The sequence below is a fragment of the Sebastes umbrosus genome, chromosome 12 (genome assembly GCF_015220745.1).
Source record: "Sebastes umbrosus isolate fSebUmb1 chromosome 12, fSebUmb1.pri, whole genome shotgun sequence".
In the NCBI taxonomy this organism is placed as follows: Eukaryota; Metazoa; Chordata; class Actinopteri; order Perciformes; family Sebastidae; genus Sebastes; species Sebastes umbrosus.
Genome location: NC_051280.1, coordinates 18468622 through 18483617, shown reverse-complemented (window position 1 = coordinate 18483617; position 14996 = coordinate 18468622). Strand labels below are relative to the sequence as shown.

Sequence of the window (14996 nt, the reverse complement as noted above, 5' to 3'; positions counted from 1 at the left end):
ATTGTCTCTTTCTCAGGCAGGTTATTCCACTGACCCTCTTCTCATTCATTCCCTTCCGAGATGTGAATAGCACACTCATAATCAAAAGAAATGTTTCTGAGAGCTCCTTGTGACAAAAAGCCAATTAGCAAAAATGACACGGTAATACCGTATAATATCTTAACAAAGAGAGAGAGAGGTGTGAAGGATCACTGCGGCGCAGTCGGATAAAAAACACTTTAATCAAAAGACATAGAGAGAAATGATAGGGAAACTGTGAATAAGAGAGAGGGCATAACATAAAGGGAAAAAAATCTATTTGAATGGATAGACAGAAAACAGTACAAAGCATGAGCAGACTATATTTTACAGTAACAATGTGAGCTCAGCCCACACATTGCACCTTTCCTCCCCCTCTCTCATTCTTCTTCTCTCTGTCCTGCATTAGAGAAATTCTAAAATACTACCCAATGTCATGTTTCCAAAAGAGTTTATGGAATAACACTGGATCATTATACACACTGGCTATTGACTCATTTTTTGTTCTATGTGGAAAACCTCAGCCATCTGATATCACAGGGGAATAAAACAAGCTTGTATTTTTGGTGCTGTGTCTGTAAGCCTGGCAAAGAAATAGAAAGGAAAACCCTCCGAGGCAAATCTCTAATTACAAAACTCATTCTGCTGTGGTTCTGTGCAAATGCAATGCTTAAAACAGCAATTTTGCAAATACATATTTAATTTAAAATCACTTTGTATTGCCATTTCTTGCACAGATTTTTCCTCTTACTTTACCTCACACAACATGCTTCAGTGTTTATCCACTTTTCTTCGCTTTCTTTCCTGTTCCCAAACTCTGTTTTTTTTCTGTTTTCCTTAATCCTAAATGGGATTCAAGGACACTCCAGTTCCTCCTATCTCACCAAACACTTAAAAACAGAAGTGCAACTGATTCATAAATGTGAACAACATGATTACAACTAGGGGTGTAAGAAAATATAGAAAATATCAAGTATCGCTATATTATGTTTTGTGATACTGTAGTGATTCTCAAAAACACTGTATTGATTTTTAATTTAATATTTGACATACAAAGATTAACTCAGTCAATATTCTTTTTCATTGGGAAAGAGATGCGTCCTCTCAAAGTAGTGTTATGATGTTTAATGTTACAGGGACTGTGTTAAATACAGATCCCACTGTTCTGATTGCATAAAAAAGTAACTTTTTTACTCAGATTTTATGCATACAGCGGTGTTCTTTATACGACAGTAAAATTAGATTTAAAAAATTGCAATATATTCGCCTTGCTTTCAGTATGGCAATATATCGCAATATATTGTATCGTAACCGGTGTATCATGAAACGTTTGACATTTTATAGACCAAGCAATTAATCCATCTGCAGAATAATTGATGTAATAATCATTAGTTGCAGCCTTAAAGAGGACCTATTATGCTTTTCCCTTTCTTTTAGTGTGTAATATAGCTTTTTGTGCATGTAAAAGGTCTGCAAAGTTACAAAGCCTATAGTCCACACCAAAGGGAGTTACTCTCCCCCACAGAAACACTGCTCCTGAACTGCCTGAAGCACCTCGCTGTCCCGCCTTTTCTTCTGTAACATGATGATGTCACCAAGTAACACATTTTGCCCAGCGGCTAGTTTGGCACATCCTCAAACAAAGCTAGTCAGAGCAAAGCTGGAGCGAAATGTGAAGAGTTTGGTTCGGTTGATCAAACACAACAGAGTGGTCCAGCTGACCAGTCATAGCAGACGGAGCTCAAACAGAGCGTTTCAAACAGTGGGTGAAAAGAGGTGCTGCAGCACAGCCGGTATGAGAAAAATAAAGCATTTTTTGAACATTAAAGCATGTAGACATGTTCTAGTAGAAACCCAAAATACAAGTATGCACCTGAAAATGAACATAATAGGTCCTCTTTAAAAGTGATCTCATGTTAAGTTCATGGGTACAGAAAAATCCATGCATGCATTGACAAACATTATGTTGCAAGGCTGCATAACTACTTATACAGATCTCCTATAGAAAGCCATAAACCTTTGCTATGCTGCTCATGTTTATCTATCCTCATGTGTGTCATCCCTGAGTTCCTTTGATAGCACTTTTCCATGACATCAAGCAGCTCACCTGTAGTGAGTGATGCTGTAATGGGCTCAGAGGTAACGTCCCCCTGTATTGTGATTAGACTGACGGTGTACGGAGTGGAAGGCAGCAGCCCCTGGACCAGTGACCTCGTCTTGGAGCCGTCCAGCGTCACCTTAGAGGTGTCGGTCCCATCTGCAGAGCTGTAGCTCAGGATGAAGAGGTCAGCAGGCGGTGCTGGGGCGCTCCACGCCACCGACACCGAGTCTGAAGTCACCTCTGACAAGTAGAGGTGGGTTACGGGCCTGATTCCTGGTGGAATGGAGGGTTTAAATGTCACCGGAGAGTTTTCAAGGACAGGTACAAAGCCGACCACAAGCAGGAAAGCGATGAAAAAAAGAAAAACAGCTGTCATCGTTATGGAGATGGCAGGGAAGAAATTCAGTGATGGATGGAAGCAGTCCTGGATGGTGTAATGGATGGTTTTTAATACAGTTGAGAAAATTAGCCTTGGGTGTAGTCTTGATGGGGCAGGTGAGAGTCAGAGAAGACCACAAGGAAGTGATGATTTAATTGGTCTTAAAAAAGAAAAGCTAATGAGGTTATCCGCCGTAAAGATGAAGATGTGATGGGATTGTTCGTAACAAGAAGATGGAGAAATGATGATGATGATAGCAGATGCTGTTGTCAAAATGTATGACCTGGACAGGAGATGATGTAATGAATACGAGGCGGCGTAGCAGCTGACACAGCAACAAATGCAACAGGATTTGAATTTAATTAGCCATGTGTGGATGTATAAATAGCAGGGAAGATGCAGTAACATTGACTTCTCCTTTTCTGATTCATCCAGATTAAACTGTTTTCTTTGTAATCAATCATCATTTGAAGCCTGCGTTGTTTACATTATTGGTGAATTGCTTACTTTTATGGCACATTTCCTTCACCAACTGTCGACACGCATTACCGCCCTGTGCAGTCAGCAGAAAATTTGTATCATATAAACCCGCATAGTGGCGTTGTGCATGTGTGTCCTTGTGTGGAAGCCAGGAGACGACGTGATACCAATAACACAAGGACACACTCATCCAAACATGGTTCAAAATCTCCTCGTGGCTTTGCTTTAATCCTGGATTAAACATTGCAGAAGAAGAGTGTCAGTATAATGTGATGGCCATGCTGGTGGTGGCTATGATGAAGATGCCGTTGATCAAGATGACAGGGACAAGTCTTTTGTAGAGTTAGTAATGATGAAAAAGCCAGTAAAATGCAGCGACAATGACCATACGGAAGAAATGTACGTGATGTGTGATGAGTCACTTTCTGTAGGTCTTAATGATACTTTTGGATTTCACATCACAGACACAGACAAATCACAGAAGATGTTAAAGCACTTGTACAGATAAAGGTCATAATACTAATGATGAGAAGTGTGACTCTGCCTGTGAAAAAAAGTTCTATAATGTCTTCTGCAGCTCTGTAGGAATTTCTAAAAAAAAACCTGATGGTGTAATTGTGGTTTTCTCGAGTTGGGCTTCAAACTTATATTATAACAGAAAACTGCATTACAAATTGGGTTCACAGAGTTTAAAAAGGGCATTTACTAGGCAAGAACAAGCCCCCAGGAAGAGTGCCGTTCTTTGAAGACAATGTTTGTAGTGGCTAAACTCTGGAATTACAACTTCCGTGTCCGTCACGTGATCCCAAAAAATACTTTTTCCCATAGACTTACATTGGGAAAGAGACGTCTGTTAATCAGTGGATATTTTTTTTTTTTAGGTAAATAAACCTCCCAGTACGAACACTTGAAAAGCCCATATTTAAATCATTAGGTCCTTAAAGTTGTAAAATGCACTAATAGCCGAATCCAGTTTATAATGAACTGCCGTTCATGTGAGCGAGCCGAGGCAGAGAGCTGGGAGGCGGGGTTAAAGGAAACGCTACTGCGCTTGCTCTATGGGCCCAATGGCCGCGGAAGATGGCCAGAAGATCCGGGTGTGTTTAGACCCAGCAGTCAAATTCGTTTGGCTTCGAGTGCCACTGAGGAACTTTCATAGGAATGAACGAGGCCCCGCCTCCAACTCGGTATCCAGTTCAAATTAATTAAAATATCAAAATTAGATGTAAATAAAGTAGGGCTGTCAAAGTTAACATGTTAACGCAAATTTGTTTTAATGCCACTAATTTCTTTAATGCATTAACGCAACTTGCAATTTTGAGGTTGTAGCAGGCTCAGCTTTTAAACTAAAGCTTTATGGTAAAGATCCTGGCATCATATGAAACTAGAAAAACTAGGGAATCTATTGATACCAACCAGTGACCTTTGACCTCAAGATATGTGAATGAAAATATGTTCTATGGGTACCCACGAGTCTCCCCTTTACAGACATGCCCACTTTATGATAATCACATGCAGTTTTGGGCAAGTCATAGTCAAGTCAGCACACTGACACACTGATAGCTGTTGTTGCCTGTTGGGATTTAGTTTGTCATGTTATGATTAGAGCATATTTTTTATGCTAAATGCAGTACTTAATTGCAATTAAATATTTTAATCGATTGACAGCCCTAAAATTAATACATACTGTTAGAAAGTAATCCTCTCTTGCTTTCTGAGTGATAGAGTGTAAAAACATGGCTGCAATGAGAAATAAATAACGAGAAGTTTGCAGATAACTACTTACAGGAAGTAGTAGAGTTCCTATTCAGAGACAAAGAGACAAACTGAAGGACAAATAGCGCTCCAAATGCAGTCTGGGATATATATTGATTTAAGTTCAAGATCAACCTTTACCATATTTTTTTTCCCTTTGTGATGAGTTCACCTAAGCGCAGGCAGACAGATGTTGCCAATATGGTGAACAGTGAACAGTGGATGAGTAGATGACAGGTAATTAATTACTTTTCCTCTGATTCTCTTCATCTGTCTCTTTATCATCCTCTCATCTCAACTCTCCAGATGGTTGGAGTGGCGTTACTTAAAAAAGCCACAGATAACAAAAAGATGAGGAAGGCGATGATGACAACGATGATGGTGACAACTGCCACGGCGGTCACGGTGAAGACGCGAAGAGATGATGATGATGATGACGAGAGAGGTGAAGAGGAGAATGACAAATCTGACAGCAGGTAAGCGCATGCCCATCAATCTGACACCATCCTTTGTGCAACTGGAAATCACATCAAGCTTTCTGTAAAAATAACAACGGCGGCGTGTGGATGGGCAAACAATTCCACATATAGTTGGACAGAAACACGCGAGGTTGTTGTGATTGAAGAAGCATCGAGCTGACAATGAGGAAGAGCAGTAACGAGCACGGGGGCAAAAAACTGAGAGAATGTGGTGTTGAAAAAGAAATCAGAACAAACAGAGACACAAATACATTCGGATGCAAAACAGGGGTGCAATTAGGGAACACTTGTAACACGCTCATTAGCTAACGTGAATAATTTACTTCCGCTAATTGCTTCTTCAAAGTCTTTTTAAGGTCCTCCATTTTCTTTTAGTGTGACTCACCTTACCTGCTGCCACACTTTGGTTCATTATATTCACTGTTCTACTTCATTAAGCGCCGCTGTTGTTAAAACTGTTGTCTAGCTTTGTGCAGTAATAGGCTGATCTTTCATGTCTTTATCTGAGCCGAGAAAACACTCCAGAGTGGATTTATCTTAGCTCCGTCTGATAATTGAATGGATTTAACTGATGCAACCTTGATAAAAGTTTATATTAAACTCTAGCAAAAAACAAGGGAGGCAATAAAGCTGTACAAAAAATAACACTTGTTCACCTGTTTAAGTATATAACACCATATATTCTCTCTACCTGTGAATGCGTCTATGGTAGCTGCAGTGCTCTGCTGTCTTCCTCTTCTTGCAGCCACAGTGATAGTGTACTCAGTCCCAGGCTCAAGGTCGACCAGAGTGGTGCTGGTTACTTCTTTAGGCACCGTCAGCTGGAAAAGGACACAGTTAAGCATAAATTCGACGGGATTTCTTTGAGACTCCTTCATAATAAAAGGTCACAACCTTGTTGGTTCTTATACGGATGCGTGTAGGCGCGTCTGTGTACAGTATAAACAGTTTATATGTGCTAAATTGTATCTATTGTTTATTCAATGTCAAGCTGTCCAGTTCTTTACCTCTGTACTGACGCCAGAGGAGGAGGTGTAGGTGACCTTGTAATGGTCGATGGGGCCCTGGACCACGCCCCACACCAGAGTAATGGTGTTGTCCGTAGAAGCCGTCACAGTCAGATCCATGGGCACATCCAGACCTAATAGAGAGGAAACAAGATTTTAGTAAAGCACACAGCCTCTTCAATGTTTCCAGCATTAATATGCATGAGCACATTAACACTGTTACTTACCCACCTGAGTGGGTGTACGCCAACTGGGTGAGTTACTGGTGACAATTTAAGATATTATAAGATATTTCAGGGACTTACCTACTCTTCCATGACAAATGTCCTGTGACTGAGCGTAGACAGTGCACGGGACATTACCTTTTGATACTGTATTTACCTTTATGGTTCTTTTTTTCCTACGTGCACATGTCACTCAAGACACTTTTGCATCTGTGAAAATAATTTATTCTTCATCTGATCACAGTTAAGTACTTTTCCATCCAAGTTTCTTTTAATAAATTTAACAAAAACACCTGAGCCGAAAAGCAAGACATTTGTAGAAAAGCTGATTTCGATTTCTTTTCAAATGATGCCTTTATTCATTACTTAATTTTTAAATGTATTTTGCCGTTCCTTTGTTTGGGCTACCCTAAAAAGCTATCACCATGGAAAGTACACAAAGCTTGATGTAATTAATACGCAATTTCTCTGTTGACTACTAGAGTTATAATCTCATGTTATGTTCTGGGATGTTTTTTCTGTTTGTTGCTAAATTGTCTCATCCTCTTATGTTTCATATTGTTGTATTCTGCATAAAAAAGACAAAATAAAAATAAATTAAAAAAAAGATGAAGATAAAATGTTTTTATTTAATGCTAATTATTTTAAGACACCATCATGTTACAGTCCCTTCTTGTACTGTAGACAAAGCATTCATGTCATGCAGCCACTCACCATTGCATGCATCCCCTTGGCCAGAACGCTCAAAAAATATACATATTAAAAAGCGTCCAGACAGGGGCAGTTGTTGCATTTCACATCTTTAAATTTTTCTATATAAATTGAGCTGATGGAAACATTTTATTTTGGTGACATTTCAGGGATCTGCTCCAACATTGTGCAACATTTTAGCTGAAAAATAACTTGTATTTTCTCTCTTCTTCTTCTTCTTTGATGCAGCACTGACATCAAAAGCAGGACCCTTACTGATCAAACTAACAGTCAGCTTCATCGTCTGTATGAACATAATGATCCCACATTCTGTATTTAATCTTGTTGTATTAGTTTTGTTTTTATGATTTTCCTTTTCTTTCCTGCAGCAATGACCAAACCTGCCCTCTGGATAAACATTCTCATTTAATCCTCTACTGCAACCCTCAAAGTTTTTGGAGCTTCTTGTCAAGATATATATTTTTTGGGGGAAAAGTAAGACTGTTAATGGAAATGATGCTTTCAGCAACTCACACTTATAGTCACATGAGCTCTGCTGTGTGCCGGGCAGACAGGGGGGGGTGTTGTCATATTATTTAAAGCTATTTTAGAAAGATGTGATTGCTGTAGCGCATTTCCAAAGTTCAAAGAGAGTGCACAAAATAGTGGGGTGGATGTAGAAAGTGCTTGTTCGTAAAGCAAATGGAGGCATAATTTTGCAAAGTGCAAAATACCGTCAGCCATTAATATGATTGCAACTGGAGGAAAGACGTGCTCGACAGTCGACGTGACGGGAAAGATTAGAGAAGCACATCTGTGCACTAACATTTCAAGCAGAAGGTTAAACGGGGTCTTTTTTGTCTTTCCGCCAAAACACCTCAAAACACAATAAAAATTCAAATCGCAGAGCAAGTGCTGAGGTAAAGAGAGGGCCATTAACAATTAATGGTATGCATTATTACAGTTTTAAAATGCTGTAATGGGAACTCTGACCCCAGCTGGTAATATAAAACATCACCCTAAAATAGCACAAGTCTTGCCAAAATCTGATTTGCTTAATTTCACTAAAATGGAGGAGCACTGACCCCACGGCATAAACTGAGAATTACATGTATAATAACAAACCCGCCTGCTGTGAAGCTGGTATTTCACAGCTGGTATAGTACAATGCGTAGTCATACTTGCATCACTGGAGGTATAAACAGTAATCCACTCACCCGTCCTGGCGTTCATTGTTGCCGGCGTACTCTGGTTGCTGCCTTTCATGGCAGAAATGCCGATGCCGTACTCGGTGCCTGGCAGCAGGTCTGAGGCACAAAGACGAAGAGGGAACCGGTTACTAATTCAACACACAATATAGCAAGAAGAAACATCACAAAGACTTGTTTCACACTCTCCATCTCAAGCAGAGTGCATTTCATAACAGCCCAATTAGCTCTACATCGGTGATGAGGTCTAAACAAATTCACATGCGCATCAGTATGATTTGTTTTTTTTTATTGCCAACAGCATAATTGATCAGTTTCAAATCAATTCGGTACATCCACAGCGAGTTTCTCAAGCTACAGAAATGAGATAATGAGGAATGGAAATGAGCGAGAGAGTGACAGAGATTATTAGTAGAGAGAAAGTGAGAGTGACAGAGGAGGAATGAGGGTGGAGGCAGCATCGATTGCAATGGCCCAACAGAATAACACAAGGACCTTTCGCTTCTATTCTTATGCTGGCCGTGCCCTTTCCAGCGCTGTGGCCTTTCAGAAAAAAACATCCCATCTGACCCCTCCTCTCTGACAGCCTTTCAATACGCCCGCAGGACAACAAGCCGTTCTACAGATACAATCAGTAGCCCCGTCAGCCAATTGTGAGCTCAAGAGATAATCCTGCCATGTAAAACACACACAAGCACTTCCCCGCTTCTTCAGTACACATTAGATGCACTGCGATAACACTGGCGGCATATGGAATAAACACTGCCCCAAAAGACCCCTATTCAATAGAAATTGACTGCGCAACAAAATGAATAAATGAAAGATCACTCCTCCTCACTTACCTGTGAGGGTGGTCTTAGTGGTGGCTCCCTCATTGCGTGGTACGATGACTTTATCATACTGGTCTCCTGCTAAAGTGCTGTACACCACCTGGTAGCCCTCCGCCTGCATTTAAACATATACACTTGAATATTAACACCAAATTGAAGGAAGCGTTTGTATTTTTTTTTACAAAATGAAGGAAATGCAAGGCTATCACGAACAGCCAAAGCAGCTTTAAATTGCTTCACAGAATAAGTGGTTTATTTTGCATTAGCCCAGCATGATATTTGTCTCTCTGCCAACGCTCTGCAGAAGCATGAGGATGAATACATTTGTAGAGCTAACAGGCATTAAGACAGACTGGCTTCAAAAGTCTGGTCGTGTAGTTAGTGAGCCCTGGAAATATCATTGTGACTACATCTTGATTTACTACATTTTCATTCGGAATAAAACATTCAGTGACCACTTGAACTCCGTAAATTTGTTCGCTACATTCTCGGTAGTAGCTGACAAAATGCAGACCGACCTGTGTGTGAGATGATAAAGTGCTCAATGCCATAAGACAAGAGTTTAGAAAAATAGCGGGATTAAAAACCTGCTTTATATGCAGGAAGGGTCAAGGGAGGGTGGAGAGGGTCCAGGGATAGAAGGACAAATTAGTTATTTTTACAAAAAGAGCATAAATATCATATTCTCAGTGATATAAGGGGCACCTAAGGTTGTGCTGAGATCCTGTACTGTAGAGCTATGAAGTATTTCAGAATAGTCAACTATATTTATTTGAAAAATAAACGATTGAGACAAAAGGGACTCAGGATGAATAGCTTCCCGTGGTGGAAGAAGTATCTTTACTTAAGTAAAAGAACCTACTGTATGTCAGACTATAACAATGCTCCATTACAAGTACAAGTAATAATAGAATAAAAATATACTTAAAGAAGGTACAGAGGTATATTCAGCAAACTGTACTTAACAAATCCAAAGTACATATTTTGAGCCCTTTCAGAGTATTTTTTTCTATATAATCCAATATATATTATTGGATTATTATTACTGATTCATTTTAGCTAGTTTATATTCTCTTGGGTGGTTTAATCTATTACACTGCAGAATATTTTTTCTGCAAAGTTGCTAAAACTGTTACTGGATTAAAGATCTATGAAGTATTTCAGAATATTCCACTACATTTATTTAAAAAATAAACAATTGAGACAAAATTAAATTTTGAAAGTACCAAAAAAGTTTACGCAGATACTAAATGTAAATGTATATAGTTACTTTTCACCACTGATAGCTTCATAATACTTCCTATCATTTTACCAAAAAGAACAATTCAAAAGACAGACACAACAACCTTTGTTGTATTGGGCTGAAACACTGAATCGATTAAATCGATTAAAATTGATTATAGAAATATAAAAGTTGAATTTGGTCATTGATTAGTTAGGTCTATGTCATGATGTGGCAACGTCTCCGTGGGGGCAGTAAAACAGACAATGCCGCGGCTTTTCTAGCTCACATGATGAATTACAGGAAATGACACCCTTCGTCTCTGGAGTAAGCATTTGAAATGTCGGAGGCGGAGACAGCGGAGAAAAGTATAGAGGCAAATGCACAATTCCAGGTTATAATTTAAAAACTATATATGTATTTCCCTTTTATTCTCAGTGCAAGGCTGCATCCCCAATGTGTAGTAAAAGTGCATTGTACAAGAACACAAGGAATATGTTTTCTTCAGAATAAGACGCTGAAAAAAAAAGATCCTTTTATCCGATTAAAAATCAATCAATCAAAGTAGTCTTTAGTTGCAGCTCTATTGTCCTAAGATTTGTACCCCACCTATTAATCATTTAAATTGGCTGGTGCTAATGCTAATCGGTCCGTGTCTAATTACCTCGGCCTCGCTGTTGTCCCATTCGAGCTCCAGGGTGGTGGAGGTCTTGGACACGAGCCGCAGGTTCTTGGGGGCATCGATCTCTGAGAAGAACGATAAAGCTGACAATGTTGGGGACACTGAGACCAATTCTCACGGATTGTGAACAAGCAAACATCAGCGCTTTAAACATCATCAGACACAGATACAGCTAGTGTCCAACTGTTAATTACTACAGTTGATCTGTATGTACACTATGATGATATAATTTACCGTACATCAACATCAGACATGTTCATTAGTAATAATGTATACCCTGTTGGCAATTCTATGCAGATTTTACTTCATTTGAATAACCTTGAATCAGACATCATATGCATACATTTTACTTTACATGTACTGTAGCTGACTGTGATAAAGTTCATTTGTTGTTTGCACTCAAAAATAAATTAGCATTAATGTTTCCAAAAATAATGCACTTTTTTCTGCACAAACAAGAACAATAAATTACCTTGAACAGATGTTCGCTACCATATTTCAATATAGATAAACAGTATGTTTTACAATAGGCCATATGTCATCAGCTGTTTTGTTTTCATACACAGGCACAGCACCACACACACCACACTATCTGCTTGCTGTCAGACCTCACCGGTAGTAAATTCAGTGGAAATAGATCCGCTCTCATTTCCTTTTCTCACTCCGCTCACAGACACCTCGTAACGCGAGCCAGGACGTAGAACCTGTGGAACAAATAGAACAACACAGGGACAGTTTAGCCTGTTTAATCTCTCTGCATGGATTTTTTGTTTGTTTTTGTCTAATCTCCAGACGGCAGGCAGACTCTGCGATTAGATAATATAACAAGCATGACAAGTGTACACACACACACACACATTAGCAACACTATACTTGTGTTTACAATGTAATAACCCCAAAGCCAACTCTTAAGCCAAAGATAAACGGTTTAAGTTGTGGGGACTGGCTTTTTTGTCTCCAGATGGCAGGTGAGTCCACATAATGTGTCTGTATGATCCGATCTGTGACACCACAATGTGATGAATTGCACACGTATCCCACTGCTCACCTGCAGGGAGTACTGGCTGAGTGTGGGCTGGAGGCGGAAGGTGGTCCGCGGACCCTCTCCTCCCACCAGGCCGTAACGTAACACGATTTGATCAATCTTTGCTTTTGGTGGCGTCCACTCCACAAACGCTACGGTGTCGGACACGTCCCGCACGATCAGCTGAGTGGGGCCATCAATCACTGCAAAACAAAGAAAGAAAGAAGAAGAATTATTGAGTGTCCCGTTGCTATGTGTGGTCACTTTGTCAACCTTGCCATCTATTGCTGCACTTTTTTACTTCTCGTCTCGGTATTGTTTGACGCGTTTATACTGAATTTAACAGCTGATTTTTGGTTAGATAACAAAAAATAACTTGTTTGCTTGCTCTCAGGTAGGGATGCAAACTCACAGTTATTGTCATTATCAGAATATTTATTTGGTCAATAAAACTTAAAGGTTCCATGTTATGCTCATTTTCAGGATCATACTTGTTTACACAGCTTTGCACAGTTTCTAAATACGGGCTGTGTGCATTTCTTTGTGGACTGAGCATTTCAATACTTTCACAGTATTTATATAGCACCTGTTTGATAATAAAAAAGATGTGAAAATCTCACTTTTTACAATATGGGACCTTTAAGAAAATAGTGAAAAATACGTGTGATAATTTCCTGAAGCCCAAGGTGATTACATTAAATTGCTTGTTTTGTCCAACTCTTGCTCCAAATCCACAACATATTCAGGTTACTATCACATAAGACAGTGTTTCCCATCTTTTTGGCTTGTGACCCCTTAAAATAAAGCAGTGCGTACAATAGTCTACAAATTACAAGTTTTGACATCTAATCTTCTGAGATTGTCTCATTTGATTTATAACCCACATGAGGGGTCCCTTGTTTGGGAATCACTGACAGTAGATAAAAAAGCAGCAAATCTTTCCATTTGAGAGGCTGGGACAAGAGAATGCGGGAAAAAAATGACTTAATAGATTAATTAATTATCAAAACCAATTGTTTTATGTAGATCAACTAATCCATTAATCAAATACTGATTCAAACTTTGTCTACAAAACCCCATTTTCTTTCAACAAAAGAAGCTAAACTTCTCCAATGTTAAATGTTGTCTAACCACAACCATCTGTAAAAGAGCTTGGCCTGGATAAAATACAGTCTGGGCCAATTCATGATTAAATTGAACAAAATCAAAAGAGAAGTAAACAAGATTCCTAATCTGACCAAACATTTGGTGCCAACTTTTGGTTTGGACGCATTTCAGTCAGTATGAACAGGGAAGCTAAAATTAAATGAAAGGATGAAAGTTCACGATAATCATGCTTCAAGCTTATGCAGCGATAGATCTGGATTCGTTATCAGAAAAAGCTGTCCTCTGACAGCCAAGCAAGTAAAGCTTATCAGACCTGACACACGCTGAGACAATAGGCTTTATCTGTGCAAGGTGTAAAACATAAGCCGTGATTAGAGTCTCTCCATGCGGGTTGCTGGAAAACAACATTTATTAGGTGTGAAGAAAAAATAAGAGAAGTCAACTCCAGATGCACCAAACGTTCTTAACCATCCCAATCTGCTCTTACCAGGTGTGCTGAATGATGAGGGAGGCGTGTGCCGGATTGTTTATTATTAGCATAGGTAACACCCTTTAAATATTTTATAAGGGCAGTTATTAGCATAGGTAAGGCCCCCTAAACACTATAGAACAGGTGTTGTGCCGTGTGTAAAGAAAGTAAACACATGATTTTCCAGAGTGTAGGTACTGGTGTTTACAGGAAATTCGAAAAGCATCTAAGAGCAGTATGTACAGTAAGCTCCGCAATATCATCCAAGGGGTTTTATAGTCTTAATTGGGATCATAGGCCAACCGTATTTATTTAGCCCACATTTAATAATCAAATCATTATAATTACTCTACAACATATAATAATCCAAATTTGATTATGTGATATTCATGCATTTATTTATGTTCCTCAAATTTAAAACTTTTGCTTCCTTGCGTTGGACAAACAATTTGTGGATCATAAAAGCGATGGTTGCGTCCGAAATTCTATACTAACATGCTATTTAGTACCATAAAACAGTATGTGAAATATTTTAGTGTGTCCGAAACGTTAGTATGAAACCAATAGTATGAAATAATAGTATGCAAATTGCAAATATTACAGTATGCAATGCTGGACACTATGGCAGCATAAATATCCTAAAATGCAATGCGGTAGTAGCGACAACGTTCCTAACAGACATTGGCGGACAGCTCTGTAACATCAGTAACGCTCAATTTAACTCTTAGTATAAGATTTCACTTTGCTAGGTGTAATATATATTTTAAATTAATTCAGACTTTGATTCGTCGTTTTGGTCACATGAGGTTGGCACGGGTTACCATGGTTACACGTCTCCAAACAGCAAAGGAGGCTCTCAGGAAGTGACGACGTATACTACTGCTCAGTGCATCCAAAAAGACACATACTACTATTTATCCATAAAAAAGTATGTTAAACGATAGTTGAGCGGTATATTGAGTATGTAGTGCATAGTCTTTGATTTCAGAGGAAGCCAATGTGTTTTTTTTCTTATCTTGGTAAGAGTGCTCTTGACCATTCGTAAAATGTTATCTTACCTGAGAGAAGAGCAAAAACAAAAAAACATCGGTGAATGCCAGAAATCAAGGGGTACTAACAAAATAAGATCGCGGATAAGAACAAAAATAAGAGAAAATTTGTGTCTGCGTCGCTTCCTGCATGAGGTCCGTTGCGTATAATGAGGAAAACCCAATTTTAGAACAACACAGCTCCCAGGGTCAAGTGACACACAAACACCTCCACCACGCTACAACTTAAATGCACAGTTTATGACGATAAATTGAATTATCCAAATAAGTTT

At 39.1% G+C, this 14996-nt stretch overlaps 1 protein-coding gene across 2 annotated transcripts in view; it reads right to left on the bottom strand.

The window, feature by feature from the left end:
* The window catches only part of tnr (tenascin R (restrictin, janusin)), a 200185-nt gene that overhangs the window by 42014 nt on the left and 143175 nt on the right, over window positions 1–14996 (bottom strand). Inside the window, exons 16-23 of one of the 2 annotated variants that reach the window (XM_037788155.1) lie at window positions 12124–12302; window positions 11689–11779; window positions 11058–11140; window positions 9184–9286; window positions 8351–8440; window positions 6220–6353; window positions 5904–6033; window positions 2126–2392 (exon numbers count right to left, since the gene is read on the bottom strand). In XM_037788155.1, coding sequence (XP_037644083.1) covers window positions 2126–2392; window positions 5904–6033; window positions 6220–6353; window positions 8351–8440; window positions 9184–9286; window positions 11058–11140; window positions 11689–11779; window positions 12124–12302 — 1077 coding nt within the window. Of the gene's footprint in view, window positions 1–2125; window positions 2393–5903; window positions 6034–6219; window positions 6354–8350; window positions 8441–9183; window positions 9287–11057; window positions 11159–11688; window positions 11780–12123; window positions 12303–14996 lie in introns of both variants that reach the window. The other variant, XM_037788154.1, reaches the window with a different exon arrangement.